This window comes from Lonchura striata, chromosome 7 (genome assembly GCF_046129695.1).
Source record: "Lonchura striata isolate bLonStr1 chromosome 7, bLonStr1.mat, whole genome shotgun sequence".
Taxonomy (NCBI): domain Eukaryota; kingdom Metazoa; phylum Chordata; class Aves; order Passeriformes; family Estrildidae; genus Lonchura; species Lonchura striata.
In genome coordinates this window covers 12941629-12967973 of record NC_134609.1, presented here as the reverse complement: position 1 = coordinate 12967973, position 26345 = coordinate 12941629, and the positions used below count along the sequence as shown (strand labels likewise).

The following is a 26345-nucleotide window of genomic DNA, read 5'->3' as shown; positions in this document are numbered from 1 at the left end:
TTCTTTGGTTCTTCAGGAGTTTGGTTCAAAATGAGTCTATAATAATAACAACAACAGTATTTTTCATAATCAAGCATTAGTAGAAGAGCTTACGATGATCCCAGATTCAAGCAGACAATTAAGTCTGCAGAAGAGCAGCATAATTGAGAACAGTGTATTGTGCCATCAAGAGCTAACTGCATTGCCTACCAATGAAATCTGCAGCTTGGGAGGAGTGAGAGAAGCATGAAGCTGAGAATTAGCCAAAGCATGTGGGTGAAGCAGAGAGACAATGATGGCTAACTAAGGCATGGCAGGGGAAGAAAGAAGATACCTGTAGGCAGCACTAGGTGAGGAGAACTTTTCACTTTCTTCACAGGGATTATTTTAACGGCAGAAATAGAACGTGTACATAAAGGGACGTCAACAGCTGCAAACACAAAAGTGTAAATGGCACATCCAAAAAGGAAAGAACAGAGTTTGGGAAGCATGCCACAAAATTTTCTAATGTATTTGGAGACACAATAGCAGGAAATTTCAAATACAAAAGCAGTCTAGAGAGCAATGATGCAACTGTTAAAAATATCCCTTCATTCGTCCTAATTCAGGATGTGTCTGTTTTATGTAGCATACAGAACTGCTTACTGAATGGACTAATGCTGACTGCCACTATGCTGCAGGCAAAAAGAATCTGGAAGCACTAGTTTTTAGAAGCCATCAAAAAATTTCAGTGTAATCATTTAACTGAGGAACACTACATGCAAAAATAAAAATTTAAGTAGAACATTAATATGGTTCAGCAAAAACAAAATAAAGTGAAAAAAACCACAAGTACTGAAAGGTTGAGAGAAGAACATTAAACTAGCCACATTACATGAATTCTGAATTTCATGGCACATTTTTAACAAGTTCAACAACAGAAGGAAGTAAAATAATCTTGAAAAAGGTCCCATGATAAAGGGTAGCATCCATATAGCTATTTCAGGAAAAAAATCCATCCATATATATACAGTAAATTGAAGAGATTCCTACCGGGCTTCATTAGCTAGCACAGTAATTATATATATGTGGTAACATTGGGGAAAACCATACATAGCACTATGCAAAATTTGAGCAATTGTTACAAAACTGTTCAAATCAACAGGTACAAAGAGCAGTCGTTGTGAAAAGGGCAGTACTATTCAGAGGTGAAGCTCAACAGGAGCTGCCAAGATAAACATCTTGCATATCATGACTCTACCAGCACAATTTGAGTAGTGTTCTTGATTCTGCAGAGCCAGGATTTTCTTCTATAAAACCTGTTTCCTGCACGTGTTGTCTGGAAAATGATAGCTGTCTCGTCACATTCCATGCCATCTCATGCCTGTAAAATCAGGAGTAAGAGGAACCAAATTTCTAACACTGAGCACTGGGCCAGCTTTGAGGGAGGCATTGACATCAGGGCGGTGTTTACGCCCCCTCTTGTGGCAGATCTTTCTGATACCCAGCAACACTGGAAAGCACAGATTTCACAATCTAGAAAAGGGGTCATAAGCAACAAAAGCCTCGGCAAAGACTCTAACAGAATTTTTTTCAAAACTCATAAAATCATTAGTATTTAATTTGATAGGATTGTTTATTTTTTTCAATAAAAGAGGAGCCCAAATCAAACCCTGTTTTCCATACTTCTTCCTGAGCAGAGACCTAGTGAATGCAACAGATCCCAAATCAAACAGCCTGTGGCTTAGGAAACAATCCTGATTGTGTTCTGCTTTGAAACTGACTGAATTCATCCATCCACAATGCAGTCCAAAATCCTAACCACTATAAAAAGGCATCAAAGGAAAAGAAAGGAAATTAAACCAACAGAAAATCAGCCCATACCCACATATTTTCACTCTGCCAAAACAGAAACAGTCATTCTACAAAACTGAATGCTATAAAGCACACTGCAAACCCGCTGATGTTAATATGAAGACTGGTTTGTTTAGATTTTCTTTTCATCACTGAAATGGTTAGTTCCTGCTCTTTAATCCCACACTCAAACCTTAACCTCTCCCTGAAGTCAACACAGCTCACACACAGGCACCACAAACCCATGCAGTCTCAACTCATTAAGATACTGATCCACAGGTGCTCACAAGTACTACAAGTAGTGTACAGCTTTCCTCAACACAGCACTACAAATATACGAGGCAAGTCCAGCCTGCCACTTTAAAGAGACAAAGAACACTTGTTGAGCTAAGAAATGCTGCTGCTATTAGCATGGTGCAGTACAAGACTTTTCTTGTGTCAGTCGCCAAGGGAACTGGATCTGGAAGCCCCCGTTGTAGTGAAATTCCGGGAAAATCAAGCACATCACCAGCTGACATGCGGGAGGAGCTGCAGAAGTGTCTCTGGAGGTCTTAACCCACCTTTTTCTTGTCCATTGCTGCTCAGCCCATTGACAACAGTTTTTGCAACATCGATTTCTTCATGTTCTGAAAGACAAATGAAGTGGTTTTCAGTAAAGATTTTTTGCAAGTCTACAAGGTCTTCAGGAGACAGTGCTAGAAAGAAGCTCCAAAGGTCATCTAAAGCCCTATTTCTGAACCATGAATGAAATAAATCTATCTCTGTTACTCCTGACAAATGTTTGCCTAATGACCTCTTACAAACTTCCAGCACCACCCTAATGCAACCTGTTCCAGTGCTTACCAGCCTGTAAGCTTATCAGTGCTTACACTGAATTCCCAAGTCATGCTTTTCTGGACTCTCTTCAAATAGTTCACATTTTTTTTCAAAATGTTGTGGCAAAACCAGGACATGATACCCCAGCTGAGACTTGCTAAGATGCTAAAATTAAGTGGGAATATCATTCTACAGATCTTACAGATCTCTCTTCAAGTCTGGCATCTGCTTTAGTTTTCACTTTGATTTAGCCTGCTACCCAGACAAGCCCAGAAGTTTTCCTCTTCCAAACCAGATCCCATTTCCTGGTCCAGTTTTCTTTGAACAGTTGATTTTTTCCTATCCATATGTCAAACTATGTTTTCATCTCTACAAAAATATATAAAATTCAGATGATTTTTCCAGGTTATCAGTAATTTTGAATTCATATATTCCATACTGAAATAAGCTACAGGGCCTACTCCGGTTCAAGATGTTTCTAGCTACCTTTTGGGCCAAAATTCAAGCAACAACTGTGAATAATTGCATCAGAAACAAACAGGAATATTACTAGTAATAAAAAGGAAGACCAGTGAGTGCAGACTTACCAGAGCTCATTGTGGCAGAGGGACTTGCCTTTTCCACTTCTGGATTTTGTTTAAGTCTGTTTAAAGTGAAAGGCAGAATGATTACATTATGTTTCATATCTTCCAGATAGCACTGGACACAATGCTGAACATTCACCACAAGAGTCATGGTAACAGTCATAGTTTCTTAAAAAAAATATATTTTCAAATGCCAAGTGGATTCATGTCAAGCACCATACTTTTTTTTTTTGCTGATAATTATGTGAAATTAAAGATTATTTCTACCCAATACAAGCACTGCTTCCAGACTTTAGGACTAATCTTCATACAAAATTGAAAGATAGTAATTTAAGTCTAAGAGTTTATAAAGGGCAAAGTGCAAGTCTGACTAGTTTCTAATATATAAAATGTGCATCACCTTTTAAGAGAATTTAAAAAATCAAAGTGACACTAAAAGATTTAAACTAAAACCCTCAAATTAGAGCTTTTCCATATTTCAAGGCAATCTGCTACTCATACTAAAAGTAGTCTCTCCTTTGAAAGATATAACAATACAAAAGAGACGCACTTGTTAAAATGTATATTATAACTTCTGCACTAATAATTTCCAATTGTGCAATGCTGCTGATATTTTCAGGATCAGACTCCAATAAGTGAAAGGTGAAAGCTGGAAGCTTTAATTCTCCTGTTAACAAAGGCAGTGAAATTGCCAACCCAAGAGAAAAAGTAGCACTTGAGGATCAGAAGAAAAAGTCAGTTTTCATGGTGATGCCAACATGTGGAGGACAATTGTGAGGCCTATCTGTCCTCACAGTGGGGACTTGATACCTGCAGCAAACAGGTTTCAATGTCACAGATGTTGGTTTGAATAGCCAAAGAGCATTTCTATTAAAAAAAGGTCTGTTTGACAAGATCTCTCAACTCTCTAAATGTCCTAAGTTGAATTAAAAATCCTTTAATTTTGTGTTCCAATCTCTGCCTCTCCCCCTGCCAAAAAAAAGTTAGCCCCAAAGAAAGTGAGATCAAGTGTAGCTCCAGACAATTAATGGCTTTCATGACACCAATAGAAATATGCATCTGAAATCACAAAATCATGCAAAATCAAGAAGCCCAAACTGAGAAGTATAGGGAAAATTGCTTGGGGAAGCAAGGAACTAAACAACCGAGCTGGAAATACTTTTCCTTTTATATGAACTGGAGGCAGCATTTTAAGAGGTGACAAGTCCCTTCAGGGAATTGAATTTGTTCTCCTGCCTCAAGCATCCCCTTTCTTATCCAGCATTTTTTTCATGCCAACCAGAATATAATGAGTATGTTCAACAGACACTCAAAAGGAAAGAAAACCCAACAAGCAAGTATAGTAACAGATGAGTCTATAAAATGAGACAATATCTGGGCTCCCCAACAAGCCATCCTAAGAACAGCTGCCAACACTTAATTGTTTAAATATTTCCTTCACTAAAATACCCACAATAAGATATACATTGTGGGTTCATGAAGGCTCAGAAGGATTCAGCCTAGCTCCAAGTTGATCCCAGTAAAATACAATGTAAAGTGGGGGGTACAGTATAAAACCGGTCAATAACAAAAGCTGAGTCCAACCTGAAAGACCGGCTGCCTCATTTTGCCTGCCCATACAGTATCTGCTTTTTGTTTCTACCATTTCATATTAGAAGTGAGTCCCTGAAACAGTAATGGTTGACACAGACTGAAAATGTAGACAAACATACTTAGTAATAATGGTCCTTCTGATCTTTGTGTGCTTCCGTTCCAGAAAGATACTTAGTTCAAGCAAACCAAAAAGAAACAGTCTAAAACTATGTTATCCAGCTTAAGGAGATTTTTAGCAATATTGTGCTCTTCTACACATACAAAAATGTTACATATTAAACTTATTGGGATAAAAAACAGTCATTCCATGGGCCAGGAGAAAAGCACAAGAAGGGGCAACACCACAGCAAATCTCATTTCAGCTTTAGGATCAAACTCTTTCTGAAGCTGAGGAGGTTGCTGATACCCAGGTGTTTTAACTCGGCACTGGCCCTCCCCATGGGCTTCATGCAAGTCAACAGAGAATTTCTTCCACTCCAAGCATCCCCAAGAGGTTGCAGTGCTTTCTTTTGGTATGCAAGATTAAAAGGAGTGGGGGAAAAAAATAGTTCAATATATTACCTTTTCAGGAGAGAAAATAGGATTTACTGCCTGTAATGTCTGGGTAAAGGCAGGGCTGCTCCTTCAATGCCAAAGCATCACTTCCTTTCCCAATGGCAGTATCTGAGCAATCAAACTCATGACCACATGCTTCACCCTTTTAAAAAGTCTCATTTGTTTGGTAACAGTGACATCACAACTGCCATAAAACTCTGATTTCAGTCATGTCTTTTTGATTCAAATCTTGACATTGCTTACAGTGTGAAGCAACTAACCTTCACTGCATTAAGAAAAGCATTTAGGAAAGAATTCACACCAAAAAGAAATATAATTATTTAGCATTAATATATTAAATTACTTTTCACAAACAAGTGATTTGAGGAAAAATATAAAGTGATAATTAAAGAAGATTGCTAAAATTAAATGGAAGACGTGCAAACCCATCAGATTTAAACTGGATCTGGAAAAATTACTTTCCACATATCCCCACACTTAGTAGCAATTATAGAATTCAATTAAAATAACAAGCATCCAATGTTCACTTTCTGTGAAACTAATCAGCTTCCTTCAAGCACTCAAAGACGCGCTTAGTGCAAATTCCCTTACATAGAATGGATTCAGCATGCTCAGGGTAGAGCAACCAATCCCGAGTCTCTGTGTTGGTCTAACTCCAGAAACTCCATTTAAAAGCTGTTTTTGATCAGTTGAGAATCTGCACACAGATCTGCTGCATGCAAGTAGATATAACTCCTGCTTAAGTCAACAAAATTGTGGTGCATGTTTGGAGTTGAGAGCATGCTTTGTCACCTTATTGCATCAGGGCTGTAGAGTTATTCTACCTGTCTTCCACATAATTGATCCAAACCACAAACTGAAGTCCTGTTAGGCCTGTCTCAGTCCTAGGGCTGCCTTGGGATCAGATAGACAGTCCAGCCAGGTAACACATCTGGCTCCACAGTGCCAGTACAGCCAAGTATTGGCCTGTAAGAGCTGGGAAGGCACATGCTGTAAGTCAGCGTGCTCTGGACGTTTGGATGGTGCATCCTTAGGCAGCTCAGTCCCTGCCAGGCTGGGCAGACAGGCTGTCCCTGGAAACAGGTGGGTCTGGAATAATTTGTTGCTCCCAGTTCCCCTCACAAACTTTCTGTAGACATGGCCAAGCTGTTCCTGTAGACACACAGTATGCACAGCAGCACTTCAGAAAGGAGTGTTTCAAAGGGAATCAAGAATGAGGTCACTCACGTCAGTGTTAAAAACTGAAAAGTCCCTATTGCCAGATCAGGCAAATTAAAAAAGAAAACTAGTAGAAAAAGTACTCCAAAGCAAAACCCCCATGTGTCTCCCTCCAGCTCCCTGCTCCAACCAGCTAACCAGTGTGTCCTTGCCAGACTGGAATTAGTGCCTTTCCTGAAATGTGACAGACATAGCAACAAAGCCTTCAAAGCTGCACACATGCAAAACACAATGAAAGGTAACAAATTCCTCAGGGTATAAACCAGCAGCTGTAGCCCTGAACATGCCAATGTCCATACATAACATCCACCAACTCCTTGCCAGTTCAGTCCTACTTCTAGACGGATGTTTAACTTTTCCTTCCTCCCTTTCAGCCCCAACACATTTCTCCAAGGCTGCAGTCCCTTCCCTACTTGGTGTGGAAAAGAGAGCAGTGTGCTCAGAAGCCTATTTAGGAGGAATGCAGATAAGTGGCAACCACTTCTGTACAGCCTGTCTGGATTATCTCACATGCTCTAAAGGTTTGAATACTCCCCCTACAAAGGCAGGGGGTAACAAACAGCTCATTAATAGTTCTCAGCAAGGACACATGCTCTTAGGTCACTGGTATCTCAGCTAAGAGTCGTGGGCAGTCGTTATTTTTGGTGGTTTAATGTGAGTGTGGGGAAAAGTAACTTCCTTTCTTCCCTTGTTATTACTGACAGCTCCGGTGACTCAGATAGGATTTTAAAACAATTGCCAGGCATGAGATGAACATTCAAAATTTATTGTGCTTGTCCCTTATATTCCTGAGATGTAGACTCCTTTATTTTTCTCATTTTCAAGTTTTTCATATTTTTAAATTTTTCTCTCTAAATACAAGAGCTTTAAGTGTTTTGTGGATGCATTTAAATGAAAAATCAAATTCTAATTTTTATTAGTATAAAGTAGGAGTTGAGGCTATCAGAAAAATGGCAAGCTTTCAGACTGAAAGGATGATTAGCAATCACAAAATTTACTTTTCACCTGGTCAGGTCTTACACATCACTGGCAGCACTCATTTGTTTCACCTGGGCTCAGACCCTTTCTCACAATGCCATCAGTGTCCCTGGCTCATGCTCCTCTCCAATGAGCCATGTCACCAATATGGAGTCTCAAATCTGGAAAGTGGGCAAAGAGCTGCACTGCAGTCAGTGCCTCCCACCAGCACATTTCTCTGCTTAAAGGAACTTGCTGGAAAACACATCTCCTGTGCACTTCTCACCTTGCATCATATAAAACGTGACAAGAAAAAAAAAACTTAGAATAGAGCAGGCAGGCCAGATTTACCCAGGCAATCAGCTCTCTCTTCAACTATCATTATTCTCTTATTCTGGAACACTGAAATATGTTGTCTGTCATTTTTATTTTAAGGGTTAAAGAACATCCTGTCATTCCTTCAGAAGACATTATGGTCCTAAGAATATAAGCAATGAAAAGACTATGAGTAAGCAAGCAGTGCACATAGAATAATCACACCGATTCTGTATAAGACAACAACTTCAACACACTCTTCAGCAAGTGTTAAGACAGCAGAGAGAGAGCACTGAAAGCTTACTAAATGAAACAAATGGCATCATTACACACCAGCTTGGATAAGGTGTTCTTATAAATAATTGAACTTACAGCTGTTACAATAAACAAACACAGCACATTTCAAATGCAGTACTACTTTCCTTTTTTTTTTCTTTAAATATAGTGTGTGTCTGTTGCCTTCCAAATGGGCAAAATTAAATTATCTGGGGCATAGGTGGCAGTTTCGGTGCAATATAGAAGGAATGTGCCTCTCTTAATAATAAAAGTTAAATAGGAAATGTAAATTAGGAGATACAGCTTTAAGAATTCTGAGATGCTTTTGAACTAAGTCATCAACTTGAGAGTAAACAAAGTTTACTGCAACCTGAGTTGACTCAGTTCAAGGTCACCACTTGTGGAGCATGGGGCAGAAAAGAATCTCCTGGGTCATCCAACCTACTCCCATGCTATTGCAGGCAACTGTGTCATACAACCCTGTGCAAGAACACTTCACATTCCAGCTTAAAACTGCTAAAATTTCCCACCTCCACTGCTCTTCCTGGAAGACTGCTCCAGAACTCATTCTTCTTATGGCATGAATGCTGTTTCTCATTTGCAACCTAAATCATATTCATGAGCAGCTACAGATAAATTGTTTTGCACCAACACAATTTTTCTGTTTAATCAGGTCTTCCTCCTTGCACTCACCCCCAGCCATGCATTTTTAGAAATTAATTGCATCTCTGAGTCTTCCTCATCAGTCTAATTGCATTCCCAAAGAAACTGGCCAGCATGCTGTCACCCATCTCATTAAAATCTGGCAAATAGTGAAAGACTTTAAAAAGTCAGCAGGCCAAAGCCTAAACTCCACTTAACATCACAAAGCCAGTGAGCAAAGCCTACAGCTAGCATGCCCAACAGCTGAACAGCAAGGTTGAAAAGGTAAATAATCTCTTTTTGTCCATTCTAACTCTGACCTGTATACTAAAATGAATTCTATGACTAGTTCTAGTTCAGATAGTGATTTGATGTCTATAGGAACATCCTTGCAAAGAAGTAGCCTGGAATAATTTCATATTAGCCACTAAACCTTCATGAAAAACCACTGACTTGTACCTGGAAGACTGTATGGATGAAAGGTGGCTCTTGCTTGAGCCATCAACCTCCTGCTCTGCTGCAGACTCCAGGTTGGAAAATAGCCATCCAGAAGGTTGTTTGGCTCACAGCAGACTCGGCATGCAGTTTACTACCAGTTCCCTCTGAATAAGTAACTGCCCACATCCCTGCCTTTCAGCCAAAAACATTTCTTCTCCTGACAACAGACTCTAAATACACTGTAACTGGGCTTTGACTTCCTCCTGAGTCTGTCATGACTGCCCTCTGTCTTTAATATTTGGCAGCTGAGACATGGTGACAGTAGCCCTGGCCCATGGGTGTCAGCTGAAGAAACAAATGCCTTTCTGCCACACCCAAGCAACTCACATGAACATTTTGAAACTTCAGAAAGAAAACAAACATTTCCCAGGATATTTTAAATAAAATCTCATCTCCATTTTAGCAGAAGACACAAAGCACAGCACTTGACAGCAGCAGAAGCTGAGATTTCTGTTCAGATTTATCTGCAATATGTATGATCACATAGATGGAAACACTTTACAAACAAGCCAATGTACATCCTCTAAAAGGGAGCTCACTGGGCACATATCTCAGGCTGCCAGCTCCAGGGAAGGCTGTAAACAACAGTATACCACAACTTGGGGCTGTTCAGGACACTTTACTAAGATTCACACAGGAACTGGGGCAAGGAGCACACAACTACCGAAACTGGAATTTATTTCCAGGTAAGAGTTAATTTGTTCCATGACACCCGATTTACCTTTGTTGCAAAAGGAAAATCTTTCAATCTGCAATGACCGCACCTAGCCAAGAGGATGCTGGCTTTATACTTCAGCTGGAAGAAATGGAGGATTCATTCAATTCAAGCTGTTGTGAGACTACTTGTAAGAGCTGCACAGCTGGGGTGCTCTGGGTGCTGCACCTAACTCTCTGCAGACCTCTGATATGGGGCCACTTGGGCCTCAGCAGAACAATTGCTGTAAATAAACAGACCCAAATTCCAGAAGCCCTAATTATGTATAACAATGAATCCATTCAGCTGACTGCAGGATTGAGGGACACAAACACTGCATTGCATTTACTACAGTGAATGGCATTCTATAAATACAAATCAATTAGATAATCTAAACAACATCCAGCAGCTTCGCCTGCATGATTTTGTATAACAAAGACTACAAAGGCTGTCTTCACCTTTATCACACACTCTCAAACAGTAAAGTAGTAAATAAGAGGAAGCTGCGTTAAGTAGAAATACTAATTAGAGAATGACTAGTGTCTCAAAGTTCAAATCCAGTTTACAAACATTTCATAAAAATTAAAGAGAAGACTGATGCACCTTTGAGATATAAACCAGATACTCTAGATACTTTAATGCTACAGACCACCTTATACCATTCCAGACACATCCTGAGATTTCCAGTTGTGTAAGGCAGAGGAATTGTGCAGGCCTGAATGACTGCTCACTGTGCTCACTGTGGCAACCACACCAAATGTTAATTATAACCTCTTCTAGCATTAGCTGTTCTGAAGCTCTGAAGAAACGCTCACTAAGCAACAGCTAATAATTTTCAATACATATAGGTAATAGTCTTATTTTATACCAAGATGGAAGATTGGGCCTCTATCCTATGCAACATTCAAAACTAGCTGATCTGGCATAGTATAACAGGGCCTTATAAGTATCAGTCTTACAGGTTGCTTTTTATAGCTTCAAAATAAGAAAAATCAGTTTGAGAGTTGGTCTCCTTTACAAACAACTGCAACAACCTCCAGAGAACCACACAGAGCTAATTCTAACCAAAGCATGCAGGGAGCCAGGCATACAATACTGCCAGCACATGTCTGACAAGCCTAGTTGGAAGCAAGCTGAGATGAGACAAGGTCATTTTTCTTTAGCCTTTTCCAACCTGGAAGCAGTGCTACGCTAGCAAAATATCCACGGGACTAATTCATCTCCCTGGATATTAGACACAAAATGGTCTCAGCAAAACTCAGAAGGCTGGCCACTGTCACATGTCCAAGGCCAGACAGCAAACTTGTGCCTGCCAGGGAATTCAGGCTGGAGCACTGGCTTGCTAGTCCTGATGGACTATGCTGCCTCCAGAGTCACCTACATGCCAGAAGGAAGTGACTGCTGCTCTACACACTATGGAAAACACTTGCAGAAAATCAAACTGATGGCTGAAACAACAGTCTGACATTCCAAGTATCTCCAGAAATAGCAGAAAGTTACATTCCAGAAGCCAGTCCTCATCTTTACTTCCCTTGACTCCTTCTGCCTCAGGTGACAAATTCATATACTGCTGAGAATTCCACATCCATTATCTTCATTTTCCTCTTAAGTAACTGCCTCAGAATCCGTATTCAAGAACTCCTTTCAATTTCTCCTTCCCATAAAAATAATTAGGAGAAAGATCATTAGGGTAAGGAGGCAAGTATATGCCCATTTCCCTTAATGAGAACACAAACCCATGTAATGACTACCCTGACATTGCCTCTTTTCAATCAGCAACCGGAAATACCTATCCAAATGAAAGCAGCATTCTGAAAATCCCTGTGCACTGCCCACCAGACCTACCCACTCAGTGTATATTAGCATATGCAAGAGTCATATAAAGTCCTAGGAGTTCAGCTCACAGCACGTCTAGCAGAAGAGATGTGACTAAAAACCATACGAGTGTCCTTACCTCGATTCAGGCTTTTCAGTCAATGGGGCCATTTTCTTAGTGTCTTGATTTCACTCCATGAGAGGCACGAAAGAGTTAAAAAAAAACCTTTCACTGTGTTGCCCAGTCACTTGGCTGCTGAAGTGTAAGAAATTTGTGAAGACATCTCTCTTTCTCTCTGGCACCCTTAAATACTTTGCTCCTCCTACTGCTGTGCTTTAATTAGCCAGCTGGTTCTTAGTCACCCCATCCTGTCACTAGGCTTGCTCACCAATGGCCACCCCCACCCAGCCTGCCTGTCACTCCCCTGCCACTGTCATCACGAAGGACACGGTCTCTTCCTGCAGCTCTGGAGCTGGGGAAGGGAAAGAGAAAAACGTTGGAGGTGACACTCCAGGGTAGCATTGGTATGGGATGCACTTGAGAAGTGACAGAAAGACCTTGAAGGGATGTTAAATTACAGGGAAAATACTTGAAAAAGGACTTTTCTGTTGGTTTTTTTTTGTTGTTGTTGTTGTTCTTGTTTAATCAGGCAGCATCCACTTGTCAAGGAAGGAAAATTTTCATTAGCACTGGACATGGCAGATCCTATTTCAATGGCTAGGAGCTGAAGGGGCAGATAAAGTTTCTGCTCTAGGCAATTGAGATTTGTAGCATAAATACCTGACATAACACACGAGGAAACAAACTGCTTGTATGGCTATTACATATTATATGCCCACTCCTTTAGCATTGTAACAGGCATCAAAAAACTTTCTGAGCCATCAGCAGTACCAGGGTGTCCCTAGAGTGGAGTGCCCCCACACAGTGCAGCTTGGCAACCTAAAACTTGCCCTGGAGTGGAGGTGATGCCAGCTTTTAGAAGAGTGAGGTATCTCACATGCTCAAGCCTGGGCAGCCTGTTAGTGAGTAAGGCAAACTGCAGCACAGGATCACCCTTCTTTCCACAGCCAATGTCTACAACACAAACAACTGGGACAAAGACTTCCTCAACTCAGACAGTGGAGGATGGCTCAAGCAAGACCAAGTGGTAATTTAATAGTGGAAATAATTTGAAGGAGGCCCCTAAGCCTCTTGGTACTATCTTTTGTCACCAGCACTGGCTTTCATGACTGACACTCCACTGTGTCTCTATTTGCAGCCTGTCCCTGAATTTTGATTCCTCAAATACACACGTACAGGCATTGATCTGCTGCCAAACTTACAGACTGATAAAATGTACTGAAAATTATTGCAAGATGAGCATCTCAGCATTCAAAGGAGACCTAGAAAGCAACACAGATGGCAAGAGTTGCTGATTGCAGAAGGACATAGGAGCAAAACTGATTCTGTAGGTCAAAGCTTACACTACTGATTCTTTCAGTAAAATGTTAGCAAAGGACACAGAACAAATACCTACACATACAAACCCATACTGATCCTCTGTCAAGTACTGACTCAGGTTCAGTCAGCAACATAAGATCTCCTTTTTCCTCCCCAATACCTCCTTTTGCATCCCAGTACTTACCTCACACCAAATGAAGCATTTCATTGTGAACCAAAATGGGCATAACTGTGACTTGGTATATTGGCTAAGGGGACAAAAAGGGCTGCTCTATTTTACTTTATTTAAGACCAATCCCAAACCTCAGTGTGAACATGGCAGTGGTAGTTCTAATTAGAGCAAACAAAGGGCTCTGGAGCCTTCATTTACTACCACATCCCAAAGACTAATGTTGGGGAGCTTCTGGGCTTTTGATTACATCTACCACAGCAGATACCAGACACTATTAGCAAAACTCAGGCCTGGATCTAGGTTTAGGTTCTAGTCCCTTTACATTTGAGGCGTGTTTGGTTTGGGTGGAGGAGGAAGAGGGTCATTTCAAACATATCAACAGCCAGAATAAAGGTGATGGAAAATAATATATATGCTTTGAGTGGTTAGATCCTACTCTCTTATTTACAAAAAAAAATGCAAACCAATCAACCAAACAAAAAACCTAAAGCCATGTGGCTCTCAAAAACAAATCAGAAAAGCCAACAAAAACCCCCACATTCTCCATAGTAAGCTGTACAGTCATTGCCAGATCCAATTATTTGAAACATACTTATTTACACAACATGAAACACACTTTACACTGTATGCAACAGGAGCTACCCCTCACAACCCAAAGACAACCTCCTTGATATCCTTCATGTCTGTTGTGAAGCCTGGACCACATGAGAGCAGGTCAGTTGGAAGCTGTATTTACTGTGTAGCAGGGGTTTATAAATAAGCCCCGGATATTTTGTCTTCAGGTAACAAAAATGAGAGTGATTAAAAAAACATACTGTAAAAATAACAGCTAGTGAATGAAACCATGGCACCTAGGGAGAGGCAAAATAAGGAAAAATCTGGAAGTTGGGTGAAGTCCGAAGTCAGGATGGTCAGATCAAAATGGGGTTTGAAACATTCCTGGTCTTTGCAGAAACTACCTTAGAGAACCTTCAAACCACGTGGCAAGTAGGGAGAAGTATCAGTTACAAACCACTACTTGAATGGAAAATAGAATTTTCACAGAATTCCAACTGGATGAAGATCAGCAAGCTTTGTCTAGCTGCAGGGCCACAAAGCTTGGTTGTTTCTAAAGTAAACCTTGAGTGCACGATAAAAAGCATTATGAAGTGTCAATATTTTACCATCAACCCACTGTACTAATGTATTGCACACTACAGTTTTCCTGGCATCTGCTGCTGCACAATCTCTGCTGTGTTTTACCCCATAATACCATGTCTTTGTGAAAGATAACTTCACCATAGTGGCGGAAGGAAACAGCAAAAAGGAACAAATTAATTTTCTCAACGAAGGAAGTCTGGCATAACAGAAGTAGATGCTGGTTTTTAGGATATTCTGGATGCCTGCTCTTGTAGCCACTGGACAAACCTGCTTTCACCAGAGGGACTAATTTTACCAGTTATAAGCTACCCTGGAAAGTTTTGTTACCCAATCCATGCAGTTTTTTTTTTATTTTGGTAAATATCACACAGCTATACTGGTTCTTTTATGCCACCCCAATATGCTATGGTACTAGGCTTTCCAGCTACCAGAAAAAGGCAGAGGTGCAGTGACATACAGTTTAGAAAAGGAGGTACTTTTGACAGATCTGGGAAATGCTAAACAAGAGTGACTAAAGTTACTTAATTCTTCAGATGGAGGAGGAAGGCAAGCAAACTTACATCATGCTAGAGTGCTTTTAGTTCAGTTCCAGGGTTTGAATTGCAAAACAAAACTCAGCCAAAATAACACGTTGCTGCCAGAGTTCCACCCAGTACTGTCAATGAGCACAAACTCATTCACCCAACATCCTTGCCCTGCTTTGTTACAAAACAGCCACCCAGATTGTGGTTAGGACAGTATGACAGCACCCTCCCTGCTATAAAAGATGAGCCCCACCTTGCCCCAAAGCTCCCAACACATGGACCCCCTTGCCCTGAGCCTGAATTCTGCAGCTCAGTCCTGCCCAGCTGAAATGCAAGGGAAGCAGCAGTGCCGCAGAACAAAACACCGTCATCAGCACCCCTACAATCTGCCAGGCTGCCCCTGATCCCTCCAGCTGCACAAGGACTGGGGAAGTGCTTCCAGCTGAGTCTGCATGGCATGAGGGGTTCAGACTGCCACCAGAGACTGAGACAAATTCCTTGCAAAGATGTATACAGGTCTTTTAGGAGCTCTAGATAGGAATTTAATCTGTCAGTAGGAGCATGTCTTCAGGACACAAGGGGCAGCAAGAGGTCCTTGTAAAAACAAGGTAAGTACCAATCCAGTGAAAGCACATAACCTGCTAAGCATAGAGAGAGAATAGCAGATAATATAAAACAAAGTGCTAAAAAATTTTCTCAAATAGCTGAAAAAAGCAAATGCAAAATTTGTCTTCCTTGTTGAAGATTGAAGAACTGTCCTAGTGTCCCTTTTGGCTGTTGAAAATTAGGGCTGTACTGGAGATTGGTGATGTCCCATTTAAAACGGAATTAAATTCCACCTGGTTGGATCACAGTTTACCTGCACTCAGGGTCTACAGCATCTTAAGGGAAACTTCAGTGAGAGGCATGGCACCTGCTGCTGTTGCCTTCTGACTGAAGAACTCCACGGGAGGTGGACAGACTCTCTTACACCAGCACAAGCAAGGAGCGATCAGCTGTTTAGCAGGCACCTGAGTAGAACATTTTATCCAGCTCTTACTGACCTATTGTAACTCCCATGCATAAAAGAAAGTATAACTTTGCTCCTCTTCCTAGAATAGCTGCTGATCCTGGTCCAAGCAATTTTGTGGAATTCAGGACCTGCTAACTGCAACACTATAAGGGAAAAACTTGGAGCTCAGTTATGTTTACTCTAAGGAAAGTCCTAGGAAATGAATGGCAGAATGTTACAGAATGTGACTGACAAAGCATGCATCCTGACCTACACATAAGCATCTCCAGCCCTTTGTACCCTCTGCTCCCACATAGTCTCAGGCAAAATGGAAGCAAAACCTGCATGCTAGGATTTGTGCCATATGTGCCAAACTGGGGTGTTGGGACACAAGGATTATACTCAATGATCACGAGATTGCTTGCAGCAGGAGAACCCAGGCTTGTGTTCCTCTACTACAAAAGGACAAAGGCACTTCCTAAGTTTAGTTTAGGCCAGAGCCATGCTTACTGATCCAACCAGTACCTCAGTCAATGAAAGGCACTGTTGACTGTGAAGGCAACAGAACACACCCCAATTAACATTAAAAGCTTCTGTAAAGGCACCATCTGTTTACCACTGCTCTTAACCTTTGTGCTATAGAGCTTAAATGAACCTTAAGGTACTGTGAGGACAAAAAAAAATCACCTCCTATATGACACAGAAAGAAATTGAGTTTTGCGAAATTCTCTCATTTTTCTTTAGATCCAAAATACTCAGATACTAGCATAATGTCTGTGCCAGCACCTGAGTTTACTGCCTCTTCCAATGACAGTGATTTGCTAAGTTGCTAAGAGTAAAAAAGGAGATACAGAAGTGCAGTAAAGAAGGGAACTTGTAGAAGCAGAAAAGAAAATTTAAACTGTGCTCTCTCTCCATCTCAGTATTTTCTTGCAATGCTTTTTCCTGCACCCTAAGTGCTAAAGACAAACAAATATCAAATCAGGCTACCCACAGCTGATCCTCTGTTCTCCAGGAACAGACCTACAGAGCCAAAAGAAGCAAAATGTCTTCCAGTAGACATGCCTGGGCAACTAAGTCCCAGCAGTTCTGTCAAATGTATTTGATGTGTGTGTCACTAATAAGCAAAAATCCAGCCCAAAACTCCAGGCTGAGGAGAAATTTAGATTCTAACTTGGCCGGCTGGCCAGTTACACTTGTAACTATGAAAGCTAATAAGAGAGTAATCATATTTCACAGTTCACAGCTGAAAGTAATTTCCTTTAGGAATTAATGATGGTTTAAATTTCCCCATCTTTTTGATTTCTCTCCCATAAACTGTGGCTGACACAGAGTTTTGAAGGCCTTAGTTTGCATCTGTCTTCAAAGAGCAACACTTTGGTACACATGCATTGAGAGGAAAAGTGCTTAAACCTCTCCAAGAGGAAGAAGAGAAAAGCTGATCTTCCCTCATCCCCCTGCTGCCAACAACACAAACATTTCTTGTCACAGCAAAGAAACAGCAACTGGATGACTAAATAATGATAATGACTGCTGCTCAGTGCACTGCTGGGCTTTGATTAGATTCTTCTTGGCCTCTAACCAGATTTAAGAAAAAAAAAAGAAAAGCAAAACCCCAAAGAAAACACATTGGCCATCCAGAAGAGACAGGACTGCTCCTAATAGGATCAGCATCAGTTAAGATGCTCTGGGGTCATTGTCTCTGTCCAGAAAGACCAGATCCTTCACTTCAGGGACTTGGAATGAAGTAAACAAAGACATTGCCCATCAGGCCATGAGCTGCTCCCACAGCCCTTTGCATCAAAAGTTCCATAGCCCAAAAAACACAGCTAAATAAGCCTTGGGGAACATCCACCTCTGGAAGTCGGGGGTGCTGAAATTTTCTCATCCTAAACTAACTGCCATGTGCCAAACAGGCAGGAACTATGAATGTATGAGCAGATTGGGAAGACATCAAGGAAAACGTTTGAAACACACTGTCCCTTCCAGAATCTCTGCCTCATCAATGCTCCATCTGTTCCCAAAAATTCAATGGAACAAATGAAAACTCCATTTTCCTGATTTCTTTAAATTCACTCTCACTGTTACTGCTCTGGTTTCTGGCACAGTGCTGCATCATTTAAACATCTATTACAGTTTCTGATGGGCAGAGCCAGTGTGGAGGTGGTGTGATCAACCAGCTGAAACCAAAATTACATTCTGGGCAACACCTTCCTCTAGAAGACATTCTGCTCTGACCCGAGGGAAAGGTGTGAAAGAAGACTTGTTACACCTTACAGCAGCTTGTCTGAATAACCTTCAGCATTCACCCAAAGCAACAAATTCCAGAATTGAATAAAGCAGCAGCTATTGACCAGCAAGCTCTGGGAAATCTGGCCATTAGTAAGAATATCTTTAACTCTTTAGCAACTCTCCAAAAGTTCTGTGCATACACTAAGGGCACTTTTTCTCAGTTATTGAGCCTTGGACCTACTGTAGCACTTTCCACGCTTTGATGCCCTTACCTATGACAACAAAAGAGTCAGTCAATATATATCCACTGTCCTTTCAAAGATTAGCTTTGTTTTCTGGTGCACTGACTACATATTTTCCTTCCCCTTCTGTGCCTTTTGTCTATCTTGAGAGGCCTGGAACTGTTTTGCATTGCAGATCAATGCATACTGCATTGATGTAGCATTAATTTTTCTCTCATATAAAAAAGATAATGTAAAAAGGTCCATTTAGGGCTCCACCTAAGCTGAAATAGGGGCTAAAGAGTAAGTTGTTCTCATTTAAACTCCCATATGGGCTATTCAGGCCCTGGTACTCAATGCTATGAACTCGCTGAAGAACAGATGTGCTATGCCTTGATGCCACATGACAGCCAGTAGGACTAAGCAGGCATCACAAATTAGGGAAGAAAGAAATTCAGATGTCATCACTTGGCTGATGACACAGGTCAGCCATAGCACAAGCATGAGGCACAGTGACTCCCAGGCATGTCTATGAGAATCACGGCTTCTTGGAGATGTTCTTTTCCCAGATCAATGCCTAACTGTGAATTTCTGCCTGGAAGAAAACCAAATATCACATTCCCTTCCCTCTAAAGCAGTCAAACTGAGGGGAGGGAGCTTCCATCCCTTTTGCAGCTAAAGTACAGGCTCACATTCAGGCCAAGTGTGAAACAGCCCATTGTGCCAGTGCAGCTGTGGGGTCAGTGTGATTTTGCTCATTAGGCAGTAGTAGGAGAATGACATAAAATTTGGCTTCATACACCCCAAAAGTTTCTCCAGCTTCCTCTCCAACAGCTTAAACTTTAATTCCTCAGAGAGAAGTAATTCATAAAAGACAGCACCACCAGCTAACAACAGCCTCTGTATGTTCAGCATGAAAGAAACTGATGCAGCCCCAAAGGAAACCAGGGGACTGTGTATCCCCAAAGGGAATAGACATAAGCAACCCTTGAGAACCATAATGTCAGTATGGATGTGACTCTGGCATAGAGACAAAACCAGGTAAAGAAAGAAGTAGCCAAAAAGAATTGTATGTGTAATTTCTGTAAAGCCAGAAATTCAGTCTTTGGTAACTGCTGTTTTGACCTTTGCCCTCCTGATCACAGACTCCCTAGAATAGCCGTCCTAAAGGGAAATTCCAAAATCCCACCAACTCCATCTGTTTCTGACCTGGAATAAGGCACAGAATATTTACTAGCAGTAGCATCAAAACAAACAAAAAGGATGTCACAAATGCAGATAACAAACAAGGAGGATGTAACAAAAGTAGATAGTAAAGATTATGACACAAACACAGATAGGAACACATCTGATGGTGGCAAAGGTGAATTTAATTATTTCTGGGACTACATTTTTTCTAATGCATCCATGAATCACCACAAAAATAGCATTTGGAGATTGTCTTTCAAGAACTGGAGCTTTTGACTGGCTCACATACCAAAAAAAGCTTCTGTAATACAGGGGTACTGTTGCCACCATATAGCTTTCTGCTGCACAACCTAGGTAGGCTGCTGCTAGGATGAAAACTCCTTCACTACAAGTGATAGAGACAGCTGTGATTTTGGTGCCTGAAGTCAGGATGAAGGATCCCAGTAATGTGCTCCTTCCCCTCCCTTTCAGGTTACTCACATCAGTCAGCTGGATGAACTTTCAGACCCAGCTTAGGACAGGATCTTCTGACAATGACTTGTACTCTGTCTTCTCTTTACATGCAAATGCTACATAACAGCTCATACCTAGAAAAGTGAAAGAGAAAGAAAATGCTTATTAGTGCCATTAGTCCTGCTGTCCAACACACCTACAGAGAAGGCTGTACCAAAGCAATAAGTAAGTAATAGAAATAATGCTACTTTTATATGAAACAATTACCTCTGCTCACCATGCAGGAAGCATAGCATAGTACAATCATCAATCTGCCCAGATCTGCATCCTAGCATCCTCTGTATGAGAGCCAATATTTATGGTTGTCTCCAGGGAAGGCTGAAATCACAACCATTTTCCTTTGTTTCAGTTAGAGATTCCCCCTCAAGCAGCAAGGAAAGCTGAATAGCACAAATATTCACACCTCCTTACAACCTACAGTCTGTTTGCCAATGTAAATCACTGTTGATTTCAGCTTCATTTAGTATACTAGTTTGCAAACTACAAAAAGAAGAAGTAAACACACATCTATGCTGCTATTCCTATCTATGTGTGAATAGGCTTGTCTGGTACAGGGCCTGGGTTGGGAACTAGGGATAACAACAACCATGAAATGCAACTCACCACAATGAAGAAGAAAGGCTAGATAGTAAATGTATATTAAGAAACACACACATTAGGTTGTATTCAGACGAATTCCTTAGTTAAGATATACACCTAGACAGACACAGAGGCAGAATTCAAACTGAAAAATCTAATGCTTTTTTGCATTCATTGATGCTTACTAAATGAAATTATTTAACTCCAGTCTAATGTTAAGTCTAAATGGTAATATCTGACATAGATATGATAGATGCCTGTGCACCCTTATTGTTTGACTCACTAACATTAACAGCAGTCTGCTGTAGCGAGATGCCTCTGCAGTTTGACACATTCTAAGTATTGACACCCCTCATCCTTAATCATGTAATTTATCAGGCTTTCCTAATCAGCCAGTCACCCTGACCTCCCTCTATACTGAGTGGACAGAGGGGTTCTTCCAGAGGGCAGTGCAACTTTTTTCTATACTACACCTCATACTTCTCTGTATTCAAGAACTTTGAGAAGAGGTTGAGGAGACCAACTAGCAAAGTTTGATGCCTGTGCTGGATGACTGAACAAATCCTTATACGTGTTTTATTCAGCTCTGAGGGGAGTGAAGTCACATTTCTTTCAACAAGCAATGCAGGACCAGGACCTCCAAGGGCCTTGTACAATCAGCCTGTAAGCCAGTAAGCCTCACCAGATAGATTCTCATGGCAGTGCACACGGGGCAAAAACATAACACAGAGAAAGCAGAAGGTGATGCATAGAGATAAAAGCACACATAAGGAGTATCAAGGACCTTGCACAGGAACCATCTCAGACCATGCTTACGGAGCTCCAATACTACGATTTTTTTACAAGCCTCAAGACTTCTTTCAAGACCCAGGAAGATCTCAAGCAATGAGTCTAGAAGAACCAGGATAGTTTTTCAACAAAACTAGAAGAATCCTAGGAAAACACAAGCTGAAACAAATTAGAGTTTTCTGTTGAAGATGGTCTAATAGTTTCTCCATCTCCAACAAGTAAAAAGGGATCAGCGAAAGGACACACATTTGAAAGGCTTATAGCTAGTACTGGAAAGAAATTTTCCTATAAAGATGTCCAGAGCATACACCAAGAGAGAGTTAATATTCCAGGGGCAAGGACAAGCCTGGTTTTCCTGCAACACAAGAAGCTGCCCTGTTGGCATTAACTGCAATTTGTTTGCTTTCCCAGCCTGCCTTGTCCTTGTGAGTTGGCAAAAGGCTGAAGCTGGCCAAAGTCCCAGCTACCAAACGCTGCCCAAAGCAGAGAACTGCTATCACAATGACTAAGAGCAAGATTGAAAGTGGGAGAAGAGAGTAAATGGCACAAAACCCAAACGACAGAAACTTCTCTGGTGCTGAGAATTGTTACAAGTAAGGCTCTAACCCAGCACATAGCCAGGGAGCTCAGCAAGACAAGAGAATACAGAGGAAGGTTATGATTGGTCTGTGCCCCAGTCTAGAAATAGCACTGAAGCATTCAAACTTTCCCCTTGGAAATATGCCTGCCCCCTTTAGCTCCTCCAGGAGGACCATAAGAAGATATTTTCGCTGAGAAATCTATGCAGGACTCACTGAAAGATTCAGTTTATACCCACTGGTGTGGGAGTACTTCACTTTCTGTCAATGGCAGCAAAATTAGGGAGCTGAGAGTGTCAGAGAGAAAGGACACCATACCAAGCAGTTTTCAACATGTTTTAATTTTACTTCTGTTAGTAGTCAGCTGTGTGCTGTTTTATCTAAGTGTTTGATTTCCACCAGAGAAGCAAAGTCTGATGAAAGAGTTTCTAATAATACAAAAAGTACTTGGATAGTGCCTGCCTAAGAAGCCAGCAACTGGCACCAATGGTAACTGAGCTGCTCAGTGAGCTACAAAAAGCAAGTTCCACACAGAAACTTTGAATGAATGCAGCAGGTGAGAAAATCAAGCAAATGGAGAGAAAACAAAAAAAAAAACCCACAAAACCAAACAAAACCAAAATCTCACCACACTGCTAGTAAAGAGGTTTCCCTGCAGAATTTTGAATTTTCTTTTTTTTTTCCCCTTAAATTTTTATAACTAAGGGTTTCCCTAACTCTAGACACATTTTGAGTTTAAAGACAAATAAATCACTGTGGCTTAGTGTAAACTACAGATTGTGTAGCTCTGATGCATTGAGCAACAGCCTCAGTCTGTCCTGGTACCTAAACCTGGTCTAAGAGGCTTTTCAGAATGACATGGGAAAGGAATAGCAGCAACAGCATGGGGATGAGACTAAAGTACAAAAGTAGTAAGGTCTACAGTTTTACAGATGTTTCTGGAGGCTGTTTTATTCCATGCTAAGGAATGATACACTGGCTGACAATACGACGGTAGTGCAGAATCAAACTCTTTTGCTTCTCTTTTTTTCAGATCAAGATCCAGGCACATCTTAAAAGAGTTGGACACAGGCCACACTCAAACCACATCCCTATGGAGGAAGGAATGCTGCCAAAAGCAAAAAGGACAGGTGAGAAACAGGAGAAAATTTCTTGTTGAAGACAGTGGCCAGACATGATCCAGAAGGACAAACCTATGAATATACTTACAAGCCCTGATAAGGACACCTAGTCCCAACTAACCCACTGTAGCCACAAGCATCAGCTCAGCATGCTGCTATTCTTGCAGTAATTTTCCACACTTCACAGCCTGAGCTCACAGAGAACCAAGCAGACAGCTCAGCTTCCAGTACCCCTTAGGCAGCAATGGAAAAACTCTCCAAGTGATCTCACACCTGAACACAACAGGAGGGCAGCACACACACACAGTGCCTCCAGTTCAAGAACTGGAGGTGCCAAGCAAAAGAAACATAGGAGTCTCACATTGTTTTCAAGGTAAAAAGAGAAAAGGCCTGACCCTGCTTGACTTCATCATGTTGTTTGTACAGCACCCTGTGCTTTGGGCACTGAGCTGCAAAAATCAAAGCAAGTACAATGGCCATGAAAATATAATCAAACACATCAGTGTGAGACCAGATTTGCAATGGAAAAGCAAGGAGCTGGAAACTAAGATCAACAAACAATGCCCAGATCTAAAGGCCATGTAGAAAACTACAAATCCAAGTAGCTCTGTAAGACTAGTAGGATAAAAACATCATCTTTGCCATTGTCCACATAAGAACAGGCAGTCCCTTTTCAAGGAATGTAAATGGACAAGACACATGAAGGGGAAAAAGATGCATGGATGAGGAGTGATTTGACCTGTGCCAAGAACAAACTGTGACTCCAGCCTTCCTAGCACAATGCTCTTTCCATGGTCTATACTGCCTCCAAGGCTGAAAACGCACAAATACCTTTTGAAAGCATTTTTACTGAAAACTGCTTGTCACTGTCCCACCTGCTGGAGCTTACAACTCCCTACAGTGCTCGTAGCAGAGGTGTCCAAGTGAGCACTTCATAATCCACAGAAGGCTAAATCCACCAAGATAAACTGAGCAACCAGTGATAACAAACTAAGCTGATCTATTTTCTCAATGCTTGATCACACAGTGCTCACACATATCCTTCAGCTGGCAAAGCTACAAGTGAGGCCAACCATCAGTAAAGCAATAAGAAGCAGTGTGGAAGGGAAGACAAGGGTCCCTGTCTTTAACCTGAGCAACAGTTTGCCAAGTTGATGCTTGTCCTTGGTCCCAGATATAGTTATGCCCTTCCACTCTGGAAGTCCTAAGACTTGTCATTCAGCTCAGGAGAGGTATCAACAGATCTTTTTAAAATTTCTTACCTGAGCCACTCCATCACAAGAGTTCTAGCTTAAGAATCAAACACAGCAAAAATGGTATCCTCAGCTAGTGCAGCAAAGATGAAATTCTGATAATATTTTGCCAACTAAAATTATTAATAATAATGACAGTAGTAGTAGTAATAATAATAATAATAATCAAACTTACTAATAAGCCATCTCTAATATCCTTGGGGTTTGAATAGGTTATTAGATTTTACAAATCAAAATGTCTATATGCTCTGAATATGGACTGCTTAGGGACAGCTGGGCAGAGTTCAACCTGTCCCTATGGATTAGAATGACTCAAAGAATACTACTTTGGGCTAACACAAATGCTAAAGACAACAGTGGAGCTGTTACTAATCTACATGCAAGGCCAAATCCTGCTAAAGCGTGTCATTTTCAGTAAAGCCAACAAGAGAGGCACAAGTACATTTCAGGGTAGATCCTGATTTCTCAAGATTGGCTTAGATTTTCTCCAATATACATATGAACTTTTTGCCTGGCAGACCTTTCATTTTAGTGGGCTTATGTAAACCAGTGGCTTTCTACACCCACTCCTCAACAAACACAACCTATATAGTATGTGACCTCCAAATGCAAATTCCTTACATGGACTACTGAGTTCAACTCTTTGGAGAAAAACTGCCAGCACATAACAGATGAGCTCGAGCTGCCTCCTCAGAAGAGGCTGCTGCCAAAATTCCTCTTTCAGCTTTATTCAGTCCATGCCCAAAAGACTGCTTTTACCTGTCTAAATGAATCCAAATGAATCCATGAAATCCATTTCACCTCATCTCCAACACAGTGCAGGAAGCATACACCTCCATGGTACAGACAGCAGGGCCAGCCTGGTGCAAAGCCCCCATTTGCTCAGGTGTGGCTCTTTCTGCTTGGGCATACCAGCAGGCAGCATTCCAGCAGCACTTAGGAGAAGTAAAATTGCCCAGAAGCAGCTAATACATACAAACCATTAATACAGGCTTTCCCCCAGAAAATATCTATTAAGGCATGCAGGAAGCTGGAGAGAATGTTAAAGTGGCAGCTCTCAGTATGACAGAATTTATGAGCACATCTGCACACAAAGGGAGAAGTGGATGTTTGCAGAGCAGGTATCTCCGTTTCTTCCACATCTGCATCTCAAAACTGAGGTCAGGAATAAACAGAAAACAAACATTCAAAGGAACAAGGTCATGGTACATCTCAACAACTACAGGGAACCAAGCTTGTAGATCAACACTGATCCACTCTCAGATCCTTAAGATGTAATTTCAGCAACACACATTTGACTACCCCTACAATTCATTTGATACCTCTTGAAAGGGAAAAAAAAGGTGTCACCAACATGTAGATGGTGATCAGAACTGCAGTGATGCCAGAACTTGGGGCACATTCTCACTTTGTCGCCATTTTCCATTAGCTAATACTGTCAGCTCCAGGGAGGTGAGATATGACTTCACCCAGAGTAATACCATCCACATACAGAGGTTACTCCTAACTGACCCCAACCTAAGGGAGATTAGAGTCAATCCCTCCCCTTCCCACCTCTTTCACCACCTCTATATTTAACTGCAGATTAACTCATTTCCTCTATCCACATGTAAGATTAAAGTGCACCAAGTGCTGTCAGCTCAAGCAGAGCCTCAATGCATCCTCATGTAAATCACCACTCAGTGCATGTTTTAAAGTATGTCAAGGAGGAGAATGAGTCACACCTTCATACTCACAAAACCATACACTTGCTTCTCAAGAAGTAGAACTGGCTGGCAGCCCACGTCCCCAGAATAGTAAGAGATATCTCCAGTTCTAATCTTTCCCT

The 26345-nt window shown here is 41.2% G+C and overlaps 1 protein-coding gene across 30 annotated transcripts in view; it reads right to left on the bottom strand.

Annotated features, from left to right (window-relative positions):
* SORBS1 (sorbin and SH3 domain containing 1) overlaps positions 1 to 26345 on the bottom strand; it is a 208431-nt gene that overhangs the window by 61375 nt on the left and 120711 nt on the right. For 5 of the 30 annotated variants that reach the window (XM_021548366.3, XM_021548389.3, XM_021548396.3 and 2 more), the window contains 4 exons: positions 20165 to 20271; positions 3216 to 3271; positions 2373 to 2438; positions 314 to 409 (listed from right to left, as the gene is read on the bottom strand). In XM_021548366.3, the coding sequence (XP_021404041.1) occupies positions 314 to 409; positions 2373 to 2438; positions 3216 to 3225 (172 nt within the window). In that variant the 5' untranslated portion in view covers positions 3226 to 3271; positions 20165 to 20271. Of the gene's footprint in view, positions 1 to 313; positions 410 to 1219; positions 1343 to 2372; positions 2439 to 3215; positions 3272 to 11914; positions 13032 to 20164; positions 20272 to 26345 lie in introns of those variants that run through there. The other 25 variants (XM_021548330.3, XM_021548322.3, XM_077784596.1 and 22 more) reach the window with 23 other exon arrangements.